Source organism: Pelodiscus sinensis, chromosome 15 (assembly GCF_052426305.1).
Source record: "Pelodiscus sinensis isolate ZL-2025 chromosome 15, ASM5242630v1, whole genome shotgun sequence".
Classification (NCBI taxonomy): domain Eukaryota; kingdom Metazoa; phylum Chordata; order Testudines; family Trionychidae; genus Pelodiscus; species Pelodiscus sinensis.
The window spans coordinates 3326907-3351424 of NC_143066.1; the positions used below are offsets into that span (position 1 = coordinate 3326907).

General features: G+C 62.1%; 1 protein-coding gene across 7 annotated transcripts in view; it reads right to left on the reverse strand.

Annotated features, from left to right (window-relative positions):
- The window catches only part of LOC102446898 (ankyrin repeat and fibronectin type-III domain-containing protein 1-like), a 368753-nt gene that overhangs the window by 29988 nt on the left and 314247 nt on the right, over positions 1-24518 (reverse strand). For all 7 annotated transcript variants that reach the window (XM_089782195.1, XM_089782196.1, XM_089782194.1 and 4 more), the window contains 2 exons: positions 23979-24107; positions 514-715 (listed from right to left, as the gene is read on the reverse strand). In XM_089782195.1, the coding sequence (XP_089638321.1) occupies positions 514-715; positions 23979-24107 (331 nt within the window). The remainder of the gene's footprint in view (positions 1-513; positions 716-23978; positions 24108-24518) is intronic.

Genomic DNA, 24518 nt, shown 5'->3' on the forward strand with positions numbered 1-24518 from the left:
CAGCCCGGGGCAGCCCCGCACCGAGCCGCTCTCGTCCCCAGGGCTGGCGCGGGGGCCGGGCCAAGCACCACCAGGAGGGCCCATCCCTGGCACCGCGGCGCCCCGGCACAGGGCTCGTTCTCCTGGGCTGCTCCGTGCCACACTGACTGCCAGCGGGCGCAGCAGGCCCTGCTCACTAGCACCGCGCTTTGTGTGGCCACGGCCTCCAGGCGCTGACAGAGCCGCGGACGGCCCTGCCCCGGGCAGCGGGCAGCAGGCAGCAGGCAGCCCTCGCCGCTGCGCTCAGAGACAGGAGCACTCGGGGCAGGGTTCAGCTGAGTTACTTCTGCGCCAGGAGGGACAGAATCTATGGCCACCCCCCAGGCCTCCAGCCAGCTCTGTGCCGGGGCTGCATGCACTAGGGCAGGGGACGGCCCAAGCCCCGCGCGCCTCCGTCCCCAATGGGGTCACATGGGGCGGGCCCACAGGCCGGCGTGGGGGTCGCTGCGCACAGCCGCGACTCAGCGCACTCACCAGGCAGGCCTTGCGCAGCTTCTCCTTCTCGCTCCTCCCGGGCAGGCCGCCCTCGTCGAAGGACATGTAGTTCACGCGGAACTTCCCCGAGAGGTTGCGGTAAAGCCTCTTGGCCGCATTCGGGGAGGAGGGGCCCGGCGGCTTCCTGGCCTGGGCCAGCTGGAGGTCCCGCATCGGCTGCGTCATCTTAGGCGAGGAAGACCTGGCAAACGGAGGCAGAAGAGGGCACAATGACGACGTACAATGGGGGGGACTGCTGTGTAAATGCTGCCGGGCGCGTCGGTGGCCCCCTCAGCACAGCTCCTGGGTGGCTCATCCGCACCCACGCACCTCCCCTCACAACACGGTGGGGCGGGACCCGCCTCCTCCCTCAAATGGGATGCAGGCAGACCCCTCAAGGCCCCACGACTGGACCACAAGCCCATCCTTAGTACAGGGGGGAGGGGCATTGGCCTCAATCTTCCCCCATCGTCTTCGAGGAGAGGAGACGTTAGCCCGGTGCCGCGGACAAAACGGGGCCGAGCGAGCTCTGGACGTGGCCCTGCGTCAGTGATTTCTGCAGGCGAGCGGGCGCAGGGTCTGGTGGGTCAAGGACTGAGACTCCCGAGTGCTGGGAAACCCAAGTGCCAGGTGCTGCACAAACACAGAGAGGGCCCGAGCCTGAGGCGCCGCAGTGGACACGGCAGCACGCTGGCGGGCCTGGGGAAGTTAGTCCTCCCCAGCGCCTCCCAGAGCTCCCAATCGAGGTAGAACGTCTACATTAGGGGAGCCTGTCGGACTCATTTCGAGGCTTCCCTGCAGCGCAGACATGCTATTTCGGAAACACTATTCCAGAATAGCGCAATGCGAAATAGGCGTGCAGTGTAGACGCACCCTTAGAACTGAAGTACTGTGAGGGTCTGTCTACACTACCCCCTAGTTCGAACTAGGGTGGTTAATGTCGGCAACCAGAGTTGCAAACGAAGCCTGGGATTTGAATTTCCCGGGCTTCATTTGCATCTCGCCGGGCGCTGCCATTTTTAAATGTCCGCTAGTGCGGACTACATGCCGCGCGGCTACACGCGGCACGGACTAGGTAGTTCGGACTAGGCTTCCTATTCCGAACTACCGGTACTCCTCGTGGAACGAGATGGAACGAGGAGTAATGGTAGTTCGGAATAGGAAGCCTAATCCGAACTATCTAGTTCGTGCCGCGTGTAGCCGCGGGCACGGAGTCCGCACTAGCGGACATTTAAAAATGGCGGCACCCGGCAACATGCAAATGAAGCCCGGGAAATTCAAATCCCAGGCTTCGTTTGCAACTCCGGTTGCCAACATTAACCACCCTAGTTTGAACTAGGGGGGTAGTGTAGACAGACCCTCACAGTGTAACCTGCCAGCACAGGATTTCTTTTTCTAACTCCGTGGGTATGTCATGAAGACAACCTAGCCAAACACCAATTTTTGCAGAGACCGGTACAGTGTTAGTCACGCTCTAAGTCATCACCTAGATGCCATCTCACCAGAGTAAAAACCTCTTTCCTCCCCTCTAACATGCGATTAACAGTTTACCACGTGCCTGTGTTCACAGATCCTTTTCATCTCGCCGCGGGACTGAGGCGGAGGCACATTTAGTGTCGCTGCATGGGGCAGAATGTACGTCATTCTTAGCCTCACTCTCTGGGGTATGAACCGTGGGATGTCCGTGCTGATCTGCATTGATTCTCTGCGTGGGTCACCTTATTGATTAAGAATCCAACAGGCGAATGCCATAAAGACCATGGGACGTGTCTAGGAGGCTACACCGAGCTCACGCTCTGCAGCTGGTGACTCAGAAAGCTGAGTGGTCAGAGTGTTCATGAAGCCATTATCATAAAGAAGGGTATGAACAGCAGCCGTGCCGCACTCGTTTGATCATTCTGGTTTTAGATTAGACTCTGGGCTGCAGCATTGCTTCAACTACTGTACCTTGGATTACTGTGCTATTTGTAACCTGCCAGTGTGCGCGTGTGTCTGTGCATGTGCATGTGCGCGCACATGTCTGTACAGGCGTATATGTCTGTGTATGTGCACATGTGTGTGCGTGTCTGTGCATGTGCACGTGTGTGTCTGTGCATGTGTGCGCACGTGTCAGTGCATGTGCACATGCCTGTGAATGTGCACGCGTGTGTGCGCAGGCATGGACTGAGCTGGACCCTGGGGCGTCTCACAGCTCTGTGGGTGAGCGTGTGCACTCGGCAGCATGGCAGGGCAGTGATGTAAATCAGTTACCGGTGGGTCACCCCGACCTGCACTGGTGAACAGCCTGGGCCCTTTCAGAGGAAGCCGGCAGTTACCAGCGCCTCAGAATGCACCTGCCTACGATCTTTGAACTTCATCCCCCCTCTCTCTTCAACACCGGTTCCCTCCAAGCCAAGCAAGTCCAACGTGGCCTCTGCCTGTTCCCCGCTTGTGCGCCCGGCGCCCTGTGGCCGCGGCCTGGTGAGCAGCAGGAGCAGCTGTTGGAACGACAGGCTTTGATCCGCTCTCAGTGGCATCGGCGGAGTCCGCTTCGGGCAGGGCTGTCCTACGCTGCGGGCAGATGGGAGCCCAGGGGAGCGAACCGCGCGCGTTCCGCGCCAGGCCAGGAGCCAGAGGGATTCATGCGGAAGAGACCCGGCAGAACCGGCCGACTGGCAACCTGCAGTTAGAGCTTGGGCCTTATTTTCCGAGCAGCGGAGCCGCCGGAGCTCCAGCTGATGCTACGGGGAGCTGCAGGTACTCGGCCCTCGATGGCTCCAGGCTGTCTCTGCCCGCGTTGCCCACGTCCCTATGGCCAGCCCCAGCTGCCTCCCATCTCTGCCAGCAAGGCCTGGGTGTGAGTGGGGCTGGTGTGAAAGAGGCTCCGCAGGGACGGCTGGAGGCCGCCAGAAGATGCAAGGAAAGACTGAAGCAGTTCAATGAACTTGCTTGGCCCGCTCCTGCCCTCCACCCCCTCTGCTTAGACACCAGCTTGGAAACGATTAGCTCATCGCAGCGCCTGCTGGTGCTGGCAAGCGCGGGCAGATTCCAGCCCGTGTGGCAGACGTGAGCTCAACGCCGCCCCTCCTGCCCGCAGCACCAGGGCGGGCAGCGCGTTATTCCGAGAAGCTGCTCTTACGCAGCACAAGAGCAGCTGCGGGATCCGGGCAGCCCCAGAAAGCGAAGGAGCAGGGCATTAGCTAGAGGCGCTGGAACTAGGGGTGAGGGTCTGCAGCACCCCACGGGTGAGCCAGGGCTCTGCCGGTACCTGGGTGCCAGCTGCGCTTCCCGGCCTGGGGTCCCATTTTCTCCAGCATTCACTACGTGGGGCAGCCAATCACCACCAACCTTCCTGGGAAAAACCGAAGCAAAGAAGCCGTCCTGCTCCGCGGCCATTTCCAAGCGTTCGGTTGTTGTGTTTCTCTCACACTGAGCAATGGGCCTGGCCTGTCCTTAGTCCTCTGTCCTCGTAGAATGTCTTCGCGTTCCCCGGCAGGTCTCTCGCTAGACTGAGATGGTTTGGGGCCTTCGCCCTTCTCGTTTTGCCCCTACAGGCTTGTGTTACTTTCTTCAATATTCACCCTTTGTAACTTGACCTAGTTCCACTTCTTAGGAGAGTCCTTTTGGGTTTTTACATCAGTCAAGCCCAGGCGATCCTTTCCCCGACCTCGCACCTTTGCTCCGCAGTGGAATAGTTTGCTCTTGCACCCTTAACAATGTCCCTTTGAAAAACTGCCAACTGCCTTCAATCCTGCGCTTTGGATGAGTTTGTGAGTTGTTTAAAAAAAGCCTCATTCACCTCTTCTGCCTGGGGAAGGGGTCTGCACTAGACCCCAGCACAACATCACCTTCAGCTTTTCACCCTTTTAACCTTACCCAGAGACTCTCAACACATCTGTGTTCTACGCCCTTCTCAACCTCAGCCAACTGTGAACATACAAGGCAACACCCCCTCCGCGTCCTGAGCGAGCTGGACGCTTGCTCAGCTACTATTCCAGTCGTGTGCTTATCCCACCGGGTCTCTGCAACACACCGATGTCTCAGCTGTGTTTCTTTATTAGCACTTGAAGTTCTTCCTGCTTATTCCCCGTGCTCCTCGCATGAGTGTTCAGGAGACCAAGATAGGGGATGGATTCTGCCCCCTGGACTGCTGACACCAATGAGGTCAGCTCTGGGCGGCTGGAAATCTCGCCCTGGACATGTGTCAGCACCCGGCCTGATTGTCAGAACCTGCCAACACTGGTACACGTGACATTGTATGTACAGCTCCCCCACTTGCCACGTGCCAACACCCGCCCACGCCAGCGGCAGCTTCTAACACTAGGACACACTGGTGCTGGAATTCCAGCAGGGGCAACCCACTGTCGTGCATCGAAAACAGCACGTACCTGTGGGACCTGGGGCGGAGGCACCACTAGAAACCAGGCCCAGGGATTCAGACTGGTTCCCCTGTTCCCTCCTGGCACCCCAGTCTGGAGCGGAACCACGCAGGCCTGCCCTGCTGAGCAGCCACAGCAACTGGACCTGGCGGACGCGCTCACGCGGCGCATCTGGGCTTCTGCGTCAGGCTCGCCAGGGAACCAGCCCCGCCCGGGGGAAGCGCTTGGAGCGCCCTGCCTGCCACGACTGGCTGCACCGCCGTGGGGTTTGCGGAGCCAGCCGCCAGCGCTCAGTGGGGGAGCCTTGGAGGGGTGCTGGGGGCGTGGCGCCCTTGGGCTGGGGACTGCAGAGTCCCTGCTTTGAGGGCTCGGAGGCCGGGAGGGAGCAGAGCTGGAACGCCAGACCCACGCTCACACAAGCTAGCAGCAGTCTCGCTTCTCAGACACAGGCCTGTCACGTCTGGGTGCTCCGAGGTTGTCGCGAGTCAGCGCCCTGCCTGCAGCCGGGGGCACCGGATAGCCCGGAGCACAGGAGGTGCTCCCACACCACACCTGCTGGAGAAGCCTGTTCCCGGAGAGCCGGGGGCACCGGATAGCCTGGAGCACAGGAGGTGCTCCCACACCACACCTGCTGGAGAAGCCTGTTCCCGGGGAGCCAGGGGCTCCCCCACCCAGCAGCACAGCAGCTCTGGCGGGGAGGCCGGCACGTGGCCTCTGCACCGTGGCCCAGCCGTGAAGCTAGGATCCCCCAGGGGCACGGCTGAGCCAGGCTCCTGCGGTGGGAGCGTGCAGCTCACTTCCTTTCGCCTTGTCTTCGTGTTTCACTCCTGGAGCTGCGGTTCCCTGCCCGGCCAGAGACGCTCCCGCTAAATGTGGTGGCCTCAAAGTCCCCGCTGCAACCCGGCTCGCGGCACCAGGCTGGCTGCAAACCGGGCACCCAGGGACACGCCTTCCAGCCCTGCCCTGCGCTCCCTTCCATCCCCGCTGACAAAGCACAGCACCCGCCTCAGGCCCCACAGCCCGGCTGCCAGCAACCCACGGCCGTGCACACCTGCCTGCCACTCGGTCACCTCCTCGTCCCTTATCGACCCCCCTCCGCGGCCCCTGCCCCCGCGGCCCCTCACGGACCCCTCCCCTCCGCGGCCCCTCACGGACCCTCCCCTCTGCAATCCCTGCCCCCACGGCCCCTCACGGGCCCCTCCCCTCGGCAATCCCTGCCCCCACGGCCCCTCACGGGCCCCTCCCCTCGGCAATCCCTGCCCCCACGACCCCTCACGGGCCCCTCCCCTCGGCAATCCCTGCCCCCGCGGCCCTTCACGGACCCCTCCCCTCCGCGGCCCCTCACAGACCCTCCCCTCCGCAATCCCTGCCCCCGCGGCCCCTCACGGGCCCCTCCCCTCGGCAATCCCTGCCCCCGCGGCCCCTCACGGACCCCTCCCCTCCGCGGCCCCTCACGGACCCCTCCCCTCCGCCATCCCTGCCCCCGCGGCCCCTCACGGACCCCTCCCCTCCGCGGCCCCTCACGGACCCCTCCCCTCCACAATCCCTGCCCCCGCGGCCCCTCACGGACCCCTCCCCTCCGCAATCCCTGCCCCCACGGCCCCTCACGGACCCTTCCCCTCCGCGGCCCCTGCCCCCGCGGCCCCTCACGGACCCTTCCCCTCCACGGTCCCTGCCCCCACGGCCCCTCACGGACCCTCCCCTCCGCAATCCCTGCCCCCGCGGCCCCTCACGGACCCCTCCCCTCCGCAATCCCTGCCCCCACGGCCCCTCACGGACCCTCCCCTCCGCAATCCCTGCCGCTGCGGCCCCACCCCTTGCGGCCCCCACGCACTAGCCCACCCCCCCATCATGCCCTCACAGACATCCGCCCAACAGCCCCTGCCCGCTAGCCCCTCCCCAGCTCATACGTACCGTGGGGGCTGAGGTCTCCCCGCCCTGGGCTAGCGGCCAGGCACTGCAAGGAGGCGGTGCGGCCGGGTGCGGCTGCTTGTGCTGCGTATGGAAGCGCTGGGACTGCCTCAGAAGGCGCCCCGGGCAGGCTGCCGATTGGCACCACCGTGTGCCATTGCCGTGCTGCTCTGTCTCTGCACCTGGGCTTTGCCTCGGGTGCCTGGAGAGCGGCTTTTCGCTTGTCAGCGGAGCCTGCTGCAGCGATCAGCCCGTCCACCTGGCCCGGCGCCCTGCGTCCGCGTGCGGGACGGCCCTGGCGGCGTGCCAGCGACTCAGGCGCCACTCCGCAGCCTCGACAGGCAGGCCTGGCTCCCGCCGCAACGACCGCTTCCCCGAGCCCCAGTGCTGCACCAAGGCGGCCGCAGCAAACCCGGGCGAAGGACCCCTCCCCCGCGGGTGCGTGCCATGCCAGGCGAATGCCCCGGGGCAGAGAATCCCGTCACCTGGGGTGAAGACTGAGAAGGCCCCACTCCCCATAGAGCCTTATGGTCAGCCTCATCTCCCTAAGTGAAAGGACACGGAGCAGAGCCTCCCCCACCGCGACACCTGGCCTGGCACAGCCCCGTGCCCATTCTCACGAGCACCAGGAAGCTAAGCACGGCTCACGGAGCCCATTTTACAGAGGAGGAAACCAAAGCACACAAAGAGGAAGTGACTTGTCCAAGGCTACACAGCCAGTCGGTGGCAGAGCCAAGAAGGGGACTCCAGGGGTTCTTGCTTAATGCACCCTCCCTCGTGACCCAAAGCCCCTCCCTCAGAGGGTCCCTGGCAAATCCCGGGGGACTGGCACCTTCTGAAATCAGCTGGCTGCTCAGAATTTGGCCCCCAACATCTACTGGCTACGTGAAGTGAATTGTCTCCCTCAGCCTAGCTCTTAGGGGCAAGACACACTCCCAGCCAATACACCCCCACCGGTGCCGCTTGGCAGAGCCGGGAGCGCGCACAGACCGGCTGTGCCATGGGAAATGAGCGCCGCACGCTGGTGTGCCCGAGGGGGAGGCTTGCACCGGGCTGTGGAGGACAGAGCACGCACTTCGCTGCGCCTGGCTGTCAGGCTGGGCCTTCGAATCGCAGAATCCCAGAGCACTGGAACTGGAAGGGACCTGGAGAGGCCTCAGGCAGGGCCCAGCTCCGTCGAGACCATCCCTGACAGGCGTCTGTCCAGCCTGCTCTGAAATATCTCCAGGGATGGAGATTCCACAACCTTGCACCACCTTGCACCAGCATCGTGAAACGTGTAGCCCAAGCCACCCATATCCATGTGTGTGAGGCCCCGGCAGAGGGCAGAGCCCTGTTACAGACCAAGGCATTGAGCCCACAGGAACGGCGACTCCGAACCGCTCTGATGCAAAGTCCTGCCAGGTTACTTGTGCTGCTGTGTGGCACCCCCAGCCGGCTGCCTGGAGCGGGAGGCTGAGCGCGGCTGCGGTCCAGCTTGGGGAGGGCTGGCGCGTGCTCCCGAGAAGCACGACATTCCTGTTCTTGGGCACCGGATCACAGGCAAGGCGGGAAACAGCCAAAGAGAAGGCCCATGAGAAACTTCCCGCCTGCAGGAAAGCAGCGCGATTTCCGCTTGTGACGTGCCCCGTGCAAAGCAAAGCTCTCTTGGCCAGGGCAGCATGGAGCAGCTTGCAGAAAGGGGGCCACGGCGCCATGAGGGCCAGCTTTTCCTGTCTTGCTGACCTCTGCTACGGCTCCTCAAGCCAGGCTCTCTGCTGGGCAGATACTGGATGGAGACAAGGAAAAGGGGAAACGCTGGGTCGCAATACGCCGATTCCAGCCCAGCCTTGCCTCCTCGTCCATTTCAGAATCCAACCCCGAGTCGGCCTATCGCGGGGGCCTGTGCAACCACCCTGCCCGGCCAGCCCCACAAACCACTTAGCCTGAGTCCTCTGGCTGGTACCAGATGTGTGGCGCCGCGGAGACAGATCGTGGCCTCAGGGCCACAGGGCTCGATTGGCCGTGGGTTCCTTGTGGAGAAAACGGGCTTTCCCCGGGATGGTCTCATCGAGATCCCTTGATGCTGGGAAAGGCGCCAGCTGTTTGCCCCCTGGAGTCCACGTTTGATCTTCCCCGTCTCTGCACGGGGGAAGATTTCACCCTCTAGTTTCTCTTCAATTCCACCTCCTCACAGGGCAATCTGGGAGCGCCACCCTTCCTGGCCAGGCCCAAGGGTTCAGGGGGCTTCATCTGCTCCATTTCTGTCCGTTTTCCTCTGTCCCCATGTCACCGAGATGGGACACGCAGGTCTCCCTGCCTCGGCTCCAGGCCCCGAGCATGGGCCAGACTTTATGAACGGTCAGTGTCCCCCATCACATGGCAGGTGCTGGGATCCTCCAGCCCGTCGGCTGCTCCAGCGACATTTAAAACCCCGAGGAGCCCACAATGCTTGACACGCCAGACAGGCAGCAAATGCCGGGGACACGGACGCTTCTCTTCCGGCCTTGGGCGGAGCCCAGGCCTTTCCGTCTGCCGCTGCTTCTCACACAGCGCAGAGCAGAGGAGTCTGCCGCGGGAACGAGAGGCTGGGGGGAGAGGCGCCGTCTTTCACACTCTGAGCCCTGGGCAGCACCAAGGACTCTGCGCTGGCTTTGCAGATACAGACCAGCACGGCGGCCCCGCAGAGACTTCTCTGGGCAGCGCCGGTGCCAAGTATAAGCAGGACAGGGCATCACGCAACGGAGCCACCAGGCAGCTGAACTCATGCTTGTTGTGTAACCAACAGCAGCGACCACTGGCGGCTCTGGCAGCCGGTCCCAGCATTGCAAGGTGCAGGACGGCCCCAGCTGGAGTGACTTGTGAGCGGAGGACCAGCCAGTGCCTCAGCAGCCGGGCAGGGTGCGCGGGTTTGCTTGCAGGGGTTCCCGGGTGATGAAGGAACAGCGATTCCTGAACCGCTTCGGCGGCCGGGACGAGGCGGGAGCCAGGTCCCCAGCTCTGATTTGGGGGTGGGTGCGTCTCTAGCACTCTCGGGCCTTGGCGGGAGGGCGACAGCCTGTTTGGCATTGGCGGCCTGGCCTCCCTCGCGGGACACGGACGGAGTTCACGCTGACCTGGGTTCACTGAACTCTGAAGAAAAGGGGTTTCGAGCCCTGTGCTGAGCTCACGCACGTTCTCTAGTTGACGAATACACTTTGCGCTAGGAGTATTTCCCAGCGCCTGCGCTCTCCCACGAGCACGGCCTGCATGGCTCCGGGGGGGCTCCACCTGCTTCCAACCCGCACTGGGCTCCCTGGGCCGGGCATCTGCTGAAAGGTGCCGCGCGCTGCTGCCCGCTCGGCTGTGAAGGGGGCTCGCTCCCCACCAGCAAGGGGGGTGCAGAGAGTGGCGAGCCGGTGCCCCAGAGGAGCCAGCAGGAGGCGCTGCTGAGCCGTGGGTGGCGCTCCGGTGTGAGGGAGGCAGGGCTTGTCTCACCTCCTGGTCCCTGGGGGAAGGCAGCATTCTCTGCACTGAGGTGGAGTCTGCAAAACGTCCTTTGCACAAGGACAGCAGTGGCATGGCTCGGCCACTCGCTAACCAGGGCGCCCGTGCCCGGCTCCGCCGGCGGAGAGCCGACCTGCCAACTGCCCCACAGCCGCCACGGTGGGGTGCTGCGCATGGAGCATTTGCAGCACTGGGGCTGCCGAATCCCCAGTGGGAGCAGAAGGAGCCAGTGGTGACACTGATGTTGTGCCTGATGCTGCTGGAAGATGGGGGACCGACTCTGTGGGACCGGGTGACCCCTTAGCCCGGGTACAGGGAGAGAATGAGGACATGTTAACTCTGGTGCCTAATGACTGCATGAAAGTGTACAGCCATCTAGAGAGCTGCAAAGGGAGAGAAGGTGTCTCTGACCTTGGATCTTGTGAGTCTGTCTGTGTGCCTGAGAGGGGATTGTCTGTGAATCCACCAGAGGGGCCAGAGATGACTCAGGGAATAAGGGAACTGCAGGAGGAGTTGGTTGTGGCTCAGCAGGGCAAGGCTGCTGCAGAGCCAGAGAAGGGTGAACTGTGGCTTAAGGAAGCTCATAGGGAGGAGAGTCCTGGCAGTGCTTGTAGCAAGCAGTTTGCTGTGACTGAGGGAGGTGACAATGCCTGGCTTGGAAAAGGCATGCAGGAGAAAGCTCTGCCTGTAAAAGGCAGCAGCTTGGTGTGTGAGGCACTTGTTTCGGTGCCTGACAGACAGAATTTGTCTGTTAACAGTGACTCCACTGACTTGGGTTTAGAGAAACCCAGTGTGGATGAGTGTAAAGAGGTCTCAGAGGAACGGAGGGTTGTTCCAGATGAGGCAGGGTAACTGTGTGTGACCAGCTTGCTGGAAAGTCAGTGTGTGTGGGACAGGATTGTTCCCAGGTGGAGGAGGAGAGTGGGAAGTTAGTGTCTCAGATTCAGGAGGAGGGCTGGGTAGCTAAGTATGCAGAGCAGAACAGCTGTGTGGTCACCCTCCCTAGGATGCAGGAGATGGCGATTAAGCTCCCATCTCTGGACACGGTGGACACTCATACTCAATCAGGGAGGTTGATATCTGGTTCCATGTGGAAACAGAGGTTAGAGAGGGACAGAGGAGAGACTTGGGAGTCTACAGCTCACTGCTGTTACCCCACTGAATGGGGGAAGGGGGAGAATTCCAGGGCCATTGTGAGCCAGGGAGTCACGCCCAGCCAGCCCTTTGTCTTGGTCTGGCCAGAGGTTTCAGGCCTGGAGCCCAGAGGACAAGGGGGAGGGGCAGGACTTGCTTTGGCCAAGAAGATTTGCAGTTTAAACCTGAAGGGCCAAAACTGCAATGGGGGGGTGGGGCCAGAGAAGGGGCCTGATGGAGAATGTCAGTATACACCTGAGATAGGATTGTTCTTGTTACTGATGTTAATTCTTGTAACCACTGTAGTATTGTTGCAGAGAATTGTAAAGGTTTACAATGGGCATGAGCTTATGGAAATACCTTGTAACTTGTCAGGGAACGTGCCCAGTGACAGACTGGACGTAAAAGGACATTGTGATTTTGATATTTCATGGTTAATGCTTGTAACTGGTCTTGGAACTTCATGCAGGACAAGGAAGGTTCCAGCCAGACGGTGCTGCATGATAAGGGAAACTGAGGCACGCCACCATTTTGTTTTCATGGATAAGTGCAAAAATGCCTACACTATTTGGGATGAGAATACCTGCATTCACACAGTGTTAATTGTTGTTCAGAGAGTTGCCAGAGCTGGCCTGGATAAATTCACTATTTCCTTCAGCTCTGGGCAAAATCACCTGACACACATGGGGATCTTGCTACAAAGGCAGATCCAATTAGTTCTGGGTTTTACCAAGTTTTACCTGGGGATTCTAAGACAATGCAAGGATGTGGTTGTCGCTATAACAGACCTTGCAGTAACGAAGCCTATTTTAGGCAAACTGGGCTCTCGTACACTCACCCAGCTCTGTACTGTTGTTTCTAACATTGGGTAGAACATGTGATGACAAAGAGCCAAAGCATGGGGAGGCCTGTGATGCCCTCAGTGATGTTACCAGCATCACCTCCTGCATCAATTTTGCATTGGGGGTGTCACGTTACTGGATTTTGAGGGGAGCAGCCAGATCACTGCTGCACCCATAGGCGGGGGTGTCGGCCCCAAACATGGTATAAAAGGGGCCATGTGGGGTGTTGAATAGACTCTTACTGTCTGCTGATCCTATGTACGCTAGTCATGGGATTGTATAATGTGTGTGTGTGGAGTTATAAGCATGTACTCTGTGTGGATACTGAATATTTCTCTGCATGTGGTTGAGCACTGGGCAGAGTCCAGCCTACGGACATGCTAATTAGCGGTCTCTGCCCGGGTTCAGGGTCGATGCTGAATGGGGGGTGAGGGATGGAGTTCAGCTCTGCCGTGCAAACCTTGCGGGCAACGGGGATTTGCAGACCCACCCCGGTGGAAACGGACTGGCTTGCCACTTGGGACAGACCTGCAGGCGAGCGCGCACCAGTTCAAACAGCCGCTGCCCGTGACAGCCTCACGCTGCTGGCAGGCAACTTTGCAAACAGGAGGCTAAACGGCAATTTCTGGCAAATACATTATTTCCTAGTGACAGAGCTTGCTGTTCTCCAGGCACCTCCCACAGGCGGAGAGCCCCTCGCAGCCACCAGCGAATTCCTCTGCTCTGCAGCAGAGGAAGGCAGAGCAGTGCTAACCCCATGTCACACAGGGGGAACTGAGGCTCAGCCAGTAAGGTCCAGTCATCTCTAGTATTTCACTTCCCAACGTCCTTTGAAATCAGTGCAAGGTAGGAGCCTAAACTCCTCTGTGAGTGTGAGTGTAAGACAAGTGACTTGCCCAGGCTTGCAGAGACAGTCTGGGGCCTGACACCAAGTCACCAGGCTCCTACTTCAGTACCCTAGCCCCAGAGGTTCCCAGCCTGGGGGCTGAGAGCAGGGCCCAGGGGTTTGCAGCTGTGGAAGGGGGCCCTGGCTAGATGGGAGGGGGAGCCGCGGCTAATCCCCATCCCCAATCAGTGAGCGGGGTGAGGAGGCAGCGCAAGGCCAGTGCGAACGCAGGAGCCGCCCCGGTTTCTGCGCTGCTGCTCCTCTTTCCTACAAACCTGGGTTCGAGGGGCCTGGTCCTGAATGGCTAGTTAAAGCCCAGCTCTCTGAGAGCGGCCCGTGGGAACGTGGCCAGCAGGCGCCGGCGGGGGGCATTTGGCACTCGTGCTGCAGCAGACCAAGTGCAGCGTCACGGCCCCGCTCCATAGAGCCAACTCACCACGTCCCAGCTCGCAGACTCCACGGCTGGGAGGGGGTCGGCAAGGGGAGGAAACCGTGACACGGAGAAGGGAGAGAGACGGGGGGGGGGGGGTGCTAAGACAAGCAGCAGAACAAAACAGCCCATAAATCATGAGAAGCTGCTGAAATACCCGAACAAATGACCCCAGAGCTTGGCCATTGTTCCTGAGTGACGGCTTAAAGCGCTCCCAGTCGAGACAAAGAGCCTGCAGGGCTGTGTCAGCGCCCCGCCCGCCCCATTCCCCAGGGCCCGCCCCATTCCCCAGGGCCCGCCCCGCCCAGCCTGGCCGCGCCCGCCCCATTCCCCAGGGCCCGCCCCGCCCCGCCTGGCTGCGCCCGCCCCGTTCCCGCAGGGCCTGCCCCACCCAGCCTGGCCGCGCCCGCCCCATTCCCGCAGGGCCTGCCCCGCCCAGCCTGGCCGCGCCCGCCCCATTCCCGCAGGGCCTGCCCCACCCAGCCTGGCCGCATCTGCCCCGTTCCCGCAGGGCCTGCCCCGCCCAGCCTGGCCGCGCCCGCCCGGTTCCCGCAGGGCCTGCCCCGCCCAGCCTGGCCGCGCCCGCCCCATTCCCGCAGGGCCTGCCCCGCCCAGCCTGGCCGCGCCCGCCCCATTCCCGCAGGGCCTGCCCCGCCCAGCCTGGCCGCGCCCGCCCCATTCCCGCAGGGCCTGCCCCACCCAGCCTGGCCGCATCTGCCCCGTTCCCGCAGGGCCTGCCCCGCCCAGCCTGGCCGCACCCGCCCCGTTCCCGCAGGGCCTGCCCCACCCAGCCTGGCCGCATCTGCCCCGTTCCCGCAGGGCCTGCCCCGCCCAGCCTGGCCGCGCCCGCCCGGTTCCCGCAGGGCCTGTCCCGCCCAGCCTGGCCGTGCCCGCCCGGTTCCCGCAGGGCCTGTCCCGCCCAGCCTGGCCGTGCCCGCCCTGTTCCCGCAGGGCCTGCCCCACCCAGCCTGGCCGCACCCGCCCCGTTCCCGCAGGGCCTGTCCCGCCCAGCCTGGCCGCACCCGCCCCGTTCCCGCAGGGCCTGCCCCACCCAGCCTGGCCGTGCCCGCCCTGTTCCCGCAGGGCCTGCCCCACCCAGCCTGGCCGCACCCGCCCCGTTCCCGCAGGGCCTGCCCCACCCAGCCTGGCCGTGCCCGCCCTGTTCCCGCAGGGCCTGCCCCACCCAGCCTGGCCGTGCCCGCCCCGTTCCCGCAGGGCCTGTCCCGCCCAGCCTGGCCGTGCCCGCCCCGTTCCCGCAGGGCCTGCCCCACCCAGCCTGGCCGCACCCGCCCCGTTCCCGCAGGGCCTGCCCCACCCAGCCTGGCCGCACCCGCCCCGTTCCCGCAGGGCCTGCCCCACCCAGCCTGGCCGTGCCCGCCCCATTCCCGCAGGGCCTGCCCCACCCAGCCTGGCCGCACCCGCCCCGTTCCCGCAGGGCCTGTCCCGCCCAGCCTGGCCGTGCCCGCCCCATTCCCGCAGGGCCTGCCCCACCCAGCCTGGCCGCACCCGCCCCGTTCCCGCAGGGCCTGCCCCACCCAGCCTGGCCGCACCCGCCCCGTTCCCGCAGGGCCTGCCCCGCCCAGCCTGGCCGCACCCGCCCCGTTCCCGCAGGGCCTGCCCCACCCAGCCTGGCCGCGCCCGCCCCGTTCCCGCAGGGCCTGCCCCGCCCAGCCTGGCCGTGCCCGCCCGGTTCCCGCAGGGCCTGCCCCGCCCCACCCAGCCTGGCCGCGCCCGCCCCGTTCCCGCAGGGCCTGCCCCACCCAGCCTGGCCGCGCCCACCCCGTTCCCCAGGGCCTGCCCCGCCCAGCATGGCTGCGCCCGCCCCGTTCCCCAGGGCCTGCCCTGCCCCGCCCAGCCTGGCCGTGCCCGCCCCGTTCCCGCAGGGCCTGCCCAACCCAGCCTGGCCGCGCCCGCCCCGTTCCCGCAGCGCCTGCCCCGCCCCACCCAGCCTGGCTGCGCCCGCCCCGTTCCCGCAGGGCCTGCCCCACCCAGCCTGGCCGCGCCCACCCCGTTCCCCAGGGCCTGCCCCGCCCAGCCTGGCCGCGCCCACCCCGTTCCCGCAGGGCCTGCCCCACCCAGCCTGGCCGCGCCCGCCCGGTTCCCGCAGGGCCTGCCCCGCCCAGCCTGGCCGTGCCCGCCCGGTTCCCGCAGGGCCTGCCCCACCCAGCCTGGCCGTGCCCGCCCCGTTCCCGCAGGGCCTGTCCCACCCAGCCTGGCCGCGCCCGCCCGGTTCCCGCAGCGCCTGCCCTGCCCCACCCAGCCTGGCTGCGCCCGCCCCGTTCCCGCAGCGCCTGTCCCGCCCCACCCAGCCTGGCCGCGCCCGCCCCGTTCCCCAGAGCCTGCCCCGCCCAGCCTGGCCGCGCCCGCCCCGTTCCCCAGGGCCTGCCCCGCCCCACCCAGCCTGGCCGCGCCCGCCCCGTTCCCCAGGGCCTGTCCCGCCCCACCCAGCCTGGCCGCGCCCGCCCCGTTCCCCAGGGCCTGCCCCGCCCCACCCAGCCTGGCCGCGCCCGCCCCGTTCCCCAGGGCCTGTCCCGCCCCACCCAGCCTGGCCGCGCCCGCCCCGTTCCCCAGAGCCTGCCCCGCCCAGCCTGGCCGCGCCCGCCCCGTTCCCCAGGGCCTGCCCCGCCCAGCATGGTCAGTGCCCGCCCTGTTCCTGGAGGGTCTACCCCGCCCAGCATGGCTCGTGCCTGTCCCGTTCCCGGAGGGCCTGCCCCGCCCAGCATGGCCGGCAGCCCTGGGAAGGCTTGTGGGGTTGAGGGAGAGGGGCCGAGACTTGCAAAGCCACCCACGGGGCTGGCTACCCCGTTCCTGCAATGGGCTGTGGGTGTCTCAGCTCTTTGCCTTCTCTGAAAAATCCTGTCTAACCAAAGCTCCTGCGCACGCCCCAAGCCCAGCCAGACCCCCCAGCTGTTTTCCCCTCTCCTTGGTTAAGTCTTCTTGGGAGCTTCAGAATGAAACAGGCCTAAGTCTCGTCTCACGGAACCTCGTGGAAGTCAGGAGGAACGCCCTGAACCCAACGCGCTGCACTGGGAAGAGCAGGGAACTGGCCCACAGCTGTGCTCTGTGTGCAGCCAGGCCTCCGCTACCCTGGGCTGCGAAGGGCAGGGCCGTAGCGACCCGGCTCCTTTCCGGTCTAGCGCTAGCCGAGCTGGCTGGCGAAGGGCCAGTAAGTAGCCCATTGGCCCGGAGGTTATTCACATGAATCACAATGAAAATAAATCTCGGCAGCTCATTCGCTATTTGCAGGAGCCATTTTCAATGTTGTTATTTCGGAAACGGCCACATAAATCAGCCTCCAGCTCGCCGTGCGGTCAGCCCTCTGCAGCGGCCGAGGGCGGGGTGCTGGGCGGGGCGCTGCTCCGCACTACGCTCTAGCACAGAGAGAACACGCGCTTCCCTGCGGGTGCTCGTGCCTCGGCCCAAGCGGCGAGGGGGCCCTTCCACCTGCCGCTGCGCAACCCCCGGCATCGCTGCACGGGGACGGTCACAAAACCCTTTCTGCCTCCGAACCAAACCTACAGCGCGGGGCCGGACACGCTGCCCCGGGCGCGCCGGGCAAACCGGCCATTAGCACGCGGCTCTGCGCGAGCCCTGCCCACTCTGCCACCTGCAGGGCCGGCCACCCTTGCCACAGCTGAGTGCTCTGGCTGGCGCTAGCTCTGCGCAGGGGGATGCCCAGGCAGCAGGCCTGCCCAGCCCCTGTGCAGGGCACGAGGGGGGAACCTTCTGGCCTTTGCTCCCAGGCAGGCACAATCCAGCCCTGACAAGCATCAGCATCCAGGCTTCTTTACTGCCCTCATCCACAAACGGGGGTCGAGGGTCAGTGACTTGCATGCACAGCCAGGACCTGACCCCAACTCCCCTGCGCTTCTAACCCCTAGACAACACCCTCTCAACGGGGGCCCTCCAACTGCCTGCAGGGGGCTGCCAGGAGGCAGAGCAGAGAGAAATGGAAAACGAGGCCTGTACAGTATTTGTCCTGAAATCACCTGGAATGAGCTATTCTCAGGGTCCATTACACTGAGGCCGCCTAATGCGAAAAACAAGAGGAAGCAGTGGGGAGAAGAGGGAGGAACATAAAGGGATGGGAACCCGAGCAGGAGAGAAGCGACCCGCGGTAACGGGGCAGGGAAGGGCAGGCGGAGGGGAGAGAAGCCGGGTTCAAGAACGAGACAAGAAATAATGGAACAGAAGAGAGTGAGTCGCTGAAAGCGAGCCAAGACAAGCGGAACTGAAAGATGCAAGCCTGGAGCACGGTGAGACGACGAATCGGGGCCAGAGGCTCTACAATGAAGGGGTTCAGACGATCTGTGGCCGGGAGAAGAGCGCTGTTTGCAGCAGGGCTCTGCTAGGTTTTCAATCTGAGGCTACATCTAGACTGCGACAGTAAGTCGGAAGAAGATAAACTACACGCGGCAATTTGCATCTTTTCCCGCTTTGCTGTCGAAAGAGGCTTTTCTGAAATGTGGTGTCTACACCGTGCCAAATTTCAGAACAACCGGCTCTTTCGACTCAGCCCTTCTGCCTCGTAGAACGAGGTTTCCAGGGATGGCAAAAGAGTGCGTCCGTGTTTCCGAACATTTCTGCGTTCCTTGGGCGCAGCAGTGCTTTCCCAGTATACCTCCGGTATTGCAGAGACGCGCTGCTCTAGACGTAGCCTTAGAAACATCAGCGATGGCAGATCTGTCCCCTCTGGCTTTGCTGGAGGACTCAGTGCACATGTCAGCGGAGGAATGTTTACTTTCTCAGTCCTTGCTGGAGTAGAAGGTGCTGGATCTGTAACAAAGAGAGCGTCCCTCCTATGTGTTGTTTGCTCACTGGACTCAAACGGGCATTACGGGCAGGCAGAAATCAGCTTTCCCTCTCTTGGAACCGGCGCTCTGAGGCAGGATGGCATATTCATAGGTCCCGAACAGAAGGGACTTTGTGGGGAAAAAAAGCCTACAAAAGTCTAATAACGAAGCACTTATTTTAGTAAATAGCAGATGAATGAAAGAAGTGTTTTCTCAACACTCCACTTCCCCCTTCCCCACGTGTCTCAGCAAGTGGAACAGAGCAGGCGTCGTGTCATTACAGCTAAATGCAGGAGCAAAAAACTCGTTTGGCTTGCTTTTGAGAGTACACAAATCCGTGCTGCCCACATAAAGCGCACACTGTGCCCGGAGACCAGCTCGCAATATCGCTGTTCCGCATCTCCCGGGCACGGGGCAGGGACGGCAAGGCAGCTGGATCCTAGCCCCTCCTCAGACAGTGCCTGCCTGTGCGATCTCGGGGGCTGATCTCCACGGGACGGGTGTGTTTAGGTGCCGAGGGGCATTTTCCAAAGCAGATGGGCGCCTGGCCCCTGTTGAAACCACTGCCTGTTAGAAAGAGACCTTCCTCCGACAGCTCAGCCCTCGGTGCCCACTCTTCTGGGTGCTCAGTTTGTGACATTTGGGGCCCGATTTTCAGAGGAGCTACAGAACCGTGGCTCCTATTGTGGGTCTTCAGTAACTCTGAAAAGCAGGCCCTAAGCGGGCTCTTCAAATCAGTGAGTCTCCAGATTGAAAACTGCAGCCTCACAGCGCCTCATTTTCCAGCTACAGAGAACGAGGAGGACAAGACGGCCCCCTCGGACAGAGAGCTGTGAGCAGTAACAATGCGCTGGATCTGCATAGGGCCAGACCACGTTCACAGGCCTTTCGATCACTCTCATGCGCGTAGATTTGTAAAATCGTCAATTTCATGATGCCAGCAGCTTCATTTAAAGTGTCAGGGCTTTGTCATTGAAGGGGCCTAACCGAAAACCAAGCTGTGGGCGGAGTCGCAAGGTCACTGCAGGGGGGTTGCAGGGCTGCTGCCGGCAACATCGATCTTTATAGAGCTGGGTGCTGCACACGGCCGGCCCGGAGCCCAGCTCTAAGGCGGAGCCACTGCCATCAGCAGCCCAGAAATAAGGCTGGCATGGGATCTGCGCTGCTGCTGGTGGGACAGTGCCTTGTCTCTGGCCAGCCAGCTCTGAACGCAGCCCAGAAGTAAGGGTGGCAACACCATGGCCCCATACAATAGCCTCACAACTCTCTTTGGATCAGAACCCCCAATCTGAGACACACATCTCCCCGCACAGCGTGTGTAGTGCAGGGTAAAAGTCACAAAAGACCACGTCACTGGAGATGGGGCAGTGTTTCTGCCCAGCCTGCAAAGAGCTGACAATCACTATGGCAACCGAATGACAAACCTCCTGTCAATCAGAAGTATTCCAATGAGCCCCCACAAAAGAGAAACGTTTGTCCCACCACGCGTGCTGGTGTCAGCAGGACTTGGGCGGCAGCAATGCTCTTCTGCACACAAAGCCAGCGCAGCTCCGGGGGCTGGAAATATTTGGCTGGCAAAAGAGCTGACAAATAGGAATCCACGGCCCAGCTTTGGCTCTGTCTACACTGGGCGACCAAAGTGCTGTCACGTCCCTGCTCCGATTAGAAAGTCTTTTCTGCACTCGCACTCGGCTCGCGCGGGGAAGCATTGTCTCTGGGCTGTGATTTTCCAGGCTCGAGCAGGTTCTGCACTGGATGGATGGAGAGGAGCCCTAAATATCTGCACGGGTTTGAAAGTAAATTAGATTCTTGTACCGGAATAATCTGCTGGCTGCAGCTCCCGGGTGTCTTACTGAACCAGAGCAGCAGCGGACGGGTTAGGGGAAGGTCCAGCCGATGCCCTACACATCCATTGCCACGGTTAGGGGCTCGGTCATAGCACTGGTTCGACAGACTGCTCCCCGAGACGTGGGGCGCTTTACAGTTACACTGGCTTGGCATAATTCCAGGGTTTTGTTACAATTTCGACGGATAATATCGATGTTCGTATTAAGCATTTTTCTATTGTTTGCAATTGATATTTTTACAATTAGACCAAATTACAGGGTTTAATTATTTTCTTCTATTTTTATTGATTTAATTCTTCATGGTTGAGAGAAAGACCAGGAAGGTGGGTCAGACAATTATTTACTGACAGTAGATGTTGAGATTCAAAAAAGGAAAAGGCTTTATAACCATTAAACCATAAACTGTCGGCATCGAGTCAAACCATATAGAGCAAATGTCCTTAAATCAAACTCTGGCCGTCCTCAAGCAGCATTTCCTTTACTTGGGCTCTGTGTGTTTCAATTAGCGATAGACATGTTTGTGGGGAAATTGATATTTGCTGACATTTATCAATAAAAATCTCTCCCTTCCCAGCTTATGCATAGGGCAATGCCCAGGACTTTGAGGGCTGTTCCTTGGCTAGAAAGGTCAGAATACGTTCCGGCAGGAATGAAGTCTGAATGTTGGGCTGTCTTTCTTTTCACACTTGACTACTGAATACTACAGCTTGGTGAATTTTTTTACCCAAAATATTTTTTCAGCAAAACCCCAGCTTCATCAATACTGGAATGGTTCATAGATTCTTGCCAGTTTTGATTCAGTCGAAACCCAAAAGCACCCTAGCATTTTGAAAAAAAAATCTCAATTTTCTTTCAACGTTTTTCTAAATGAAATATTGTACATTTTTGGTTCAAAATTGCTTTTTTTTTAAAAACTTCCTTTACTTTGATTAAAAACCATTTAAAAATGGGCAAAATTGACACAAGCAGTTTTGTTCACTCCAGAACAATTTTCTGATGTTTGGCTTTTCCAAATATTTTCATTTTGGAGTTGCCCCAAAACATTTCTTTCCCCCACCCCGGTGAAGCCCCGTTATTCACACTGCTTGATAGAAGCCTGGGCCTTGCAAAGGAAGGGGAAGAAGCAAAGTGCCCAGCTGTGATGCCGAAGACGGGTGTTTTGGGAAGGCAAACTCTTGACTACAGAGTTTTTCTCGGATATCGGAGGCATCCCGGAAAAAACTCTGTCACATTCAAGGAACAGGTCCGCTCTTCCGAATTTTTTTCGGAAGAGCAGATGCATTTTTCGGCATCCCTGTAAACCTCGTTTTACGAGGAAGAAGGGATGTTCTGAAAAAGGGGTTTTCCCCGACATTTGGCCCAGTGTAGACGGAAAAGCCAAATGTCGGAAAAGCCTTTTCTGAAAGAAGAAGCGGAAAATGATGCGCACGTTGCAGTTTGCAATTTGCGTATCGTTTTCCAGAAGAACTGTGTAGTCTAGACACAGCCTCAGTGTAGAGGCCTGGGAGAAGAGCACAAAGGGGCCCAGATGTGATGCCCAAGATGGGTGTGTTGGGAAGCCATTAGCGACCCCTTCACGAATGGAGTCGGTGCCCTCCTACCGTAGCACAGCCTGATTCCCGCAGCTCTCGCTGACCACCTCTGCCCCTTGCCTGGGCAGTGCTGGGAGTCAGACTGTGCCCATCTCTCTGGGAGCACGTTGGGGGTGGACAGGGCGGACGGTGGGAGCCGCGGGTGTTGCAAGGAGGAACGGAGGAGGATTGTCCAGACACCAGAACCCCACAGGCGGGGACACCAGAGACATTCTCGTTTTGGCCTCCCCGTGCTCTCCAAGGGGCTGCGCTTGGCAAGTTCTACCAGGGGTGAGTCGAGCCCCCGGCTGCCTCACAAGCCCCTGGGAAAGGTAATCGTCCGGTTCTCGCGCCACAAGGCACTTCGCACCCCCGGAATGACCCTCCAGCGCTCCAATGGAACCATGCTCAGACGCGGGCGGTGAACAGGCCGCAAAGGGGCGGCGGGCATTGGGCCTGGCCTCTTCCCTTCGCTATGAGAGCCAGAGAGGGGCTGACCGGGGCTTCGGGGTGTATTTGAAATCCAGGCCTGGCCTCCTTTGGTCTATGCCAGGTGGCAGAAGGGCCTGGGCCGGAGAGCGAGGGGAGCGGCAGCTGAGCGCTTGCACAGCAAAGGGGCTTCAGTCCGGTTGTTTGAAACTCGGTGGATTTTGTTACAGCAGTGAGGCCGCCTGTTGGAAGGGTGGGCCCGCTCCTTCCCGGGGGCGTTGCAGCTGGCAGTACGTGGCCCACAGATCTCCAGCCCCAGCAGGGGCAAAACAGACTTGCTAAGGGTTTGTTTCCCGTTCCAATGGCCTGGGGAACAGTCGAGGCACAGTCCCCTTGGGCCCAAGCCCTTCCGCAATGCGCAGAGGACGGTGCGATGCGCTGCCCCAGACAACTCGCCAGGACACACGAGCCGGGGACAAAGCCTTGCCACCTCCCAGGGGGCCGCAGTCTCAGAATAAAGCGGGAGCCCTGCACGCGAGGCTCGGGGCACCCCTTTGTACTGCCACAGCGTAGACCAAGACTCCCAACCCCCCTCTTGCGGAGGGGGAACGAGACCCCGTGAAGCGAAGTCACTTACCTAGTGCGAGCCCACAGCAGAGCTAGGAGCAGGTCCCAAGCCTCCTGACACCCTGCACCATGCTCTAACCAACAGGCAACCTGCCCCTAACACTGCAGCCTGCTCCCGTTTCTATACCTCGGTGGGAGGCTGGCTGACCAGGTGCCAGGGGCGCTGATCCCTAGACAGCTGGAGCAGGGAGCCACCTGTGGAATGAAGGGGTGGAAGCCGTGGGCACAGAGCCCCACGTGGCTTCTGCTTCCTGCTCTGCCCCTCCAGCGCTCGCCACGGCAGGCGTCCAACGCCGGCCCCCTGCTCCCTAGCCCCGGCCCGAGGGCTCCACGGCGGCACCTGGGCCCTGGAGGCGCCGACGCCGGGCAGGGAGCGTGGCTGCTCGCTCCCAGCCAAGCGCTCTCCGAACCAAACCTTGTGCTGAAGCGGCGGCCGGCACCCTCCTCTGCCTGCCCCCTGCTCCCTAGGAGAGCCACGGCCCGGCAGGAGCCCAGCGCCGACTCGACCCGCTAACCTCTGCAGGCGGCTCGCCCCGCGGGGCAGGGACCTGCCCTCCTGTGGGCCCCTGCGGCCCCTCCCGGCAGCCGCTGAGTTCTCTGCCCCACACACCACAGGGGCCTGTGGGGGGGAGTCTCTCTGCCCCACACACCACAGGGGCCTGTTGGGGGGCAGTCTCTCTGCCCCACACACCACAGGGGCCTGTTGGGGGGGAGTCTCTCTGCCCCACACACCACAGGGGCCTGTTGGGGGGGAGTCTCTCTGCCCCACACACCACAGGGGCCTGTTGGGGGGCAGTCTCTCTGCCCCACACACCACAGGGGCCTGTTGGGGGGGCGTCTCTCTGCCCCACATACCACAGGGGCCTGTTGGGGGGCGTCTCTCTGCCCCACACACCACAGGGGCCTGTTGGGGGGAGTCTCTGCCTGACGGGCTGGGGAGAGCCTGGGGGGGGCAGGTCCCTTTTGCCTCAGGCTAGGCAGGGTGTGTGGGTCGGGGAGGGGCCCGTCTCACCTGCGGGTGCCCCTGAGACCCCGCAGAGCAGCTCCTGCGAGGGGCGCCCAGAGCTGTGTGGCCAGCGCGCTGGGGTGCGAAGGGGCAGCCCCACCCCCTTTCTGTGCAGCGGCTGCGGGGGTCTCAGCCCACCCCAAAGTGCCCGGCCTGCAGCTCTTACCAGTCGATGCTCAGAGACCGGGGCCGGGAGGCGGGCTGCTCGGCCGAGGCATGCCCAGCTTTCCTCCTCTTCTCCTGCTTCTGCTTCACCGACAAGCGGTGGGCAAACCTGGAGAGGCCGCCCTCCGACCTGGGGGGAAAGGAGAGGGGTCAGCGCCCCGCAGCACCTCGGGCCAGGGCGCGGGGCAGGGGGAGCCGCACAAATTCTCTCGCTTGGCTCTGCCCAGCCCTGCGGGCGCCAGTGGCAAGCCGGGGTCCTCCCTGACACAGAGCCAGAGCTCGCCGCCAGCCCGGACGCGCAGGGGCAGGGACCGTGCCCCGGACCCTCTGCCGCACACTGTGCCTGGCTCGGCTGGGCAGCAGGAGCCGGGGGGGCGAGAGACTCCCACCGCCCAGCCGCTGAGACACCCTCCTTGCCACGGCGAATCCGCTCGGCGGGCGGCACGAGAGCCAGCGCGCCCGCCGCTGCCGCCCCCGCAGGGAGGGACTGTGGTCCGGGGGCCCTGGGGCGGAGCCCGTCCCACTGCTCGGCAGCACGGTC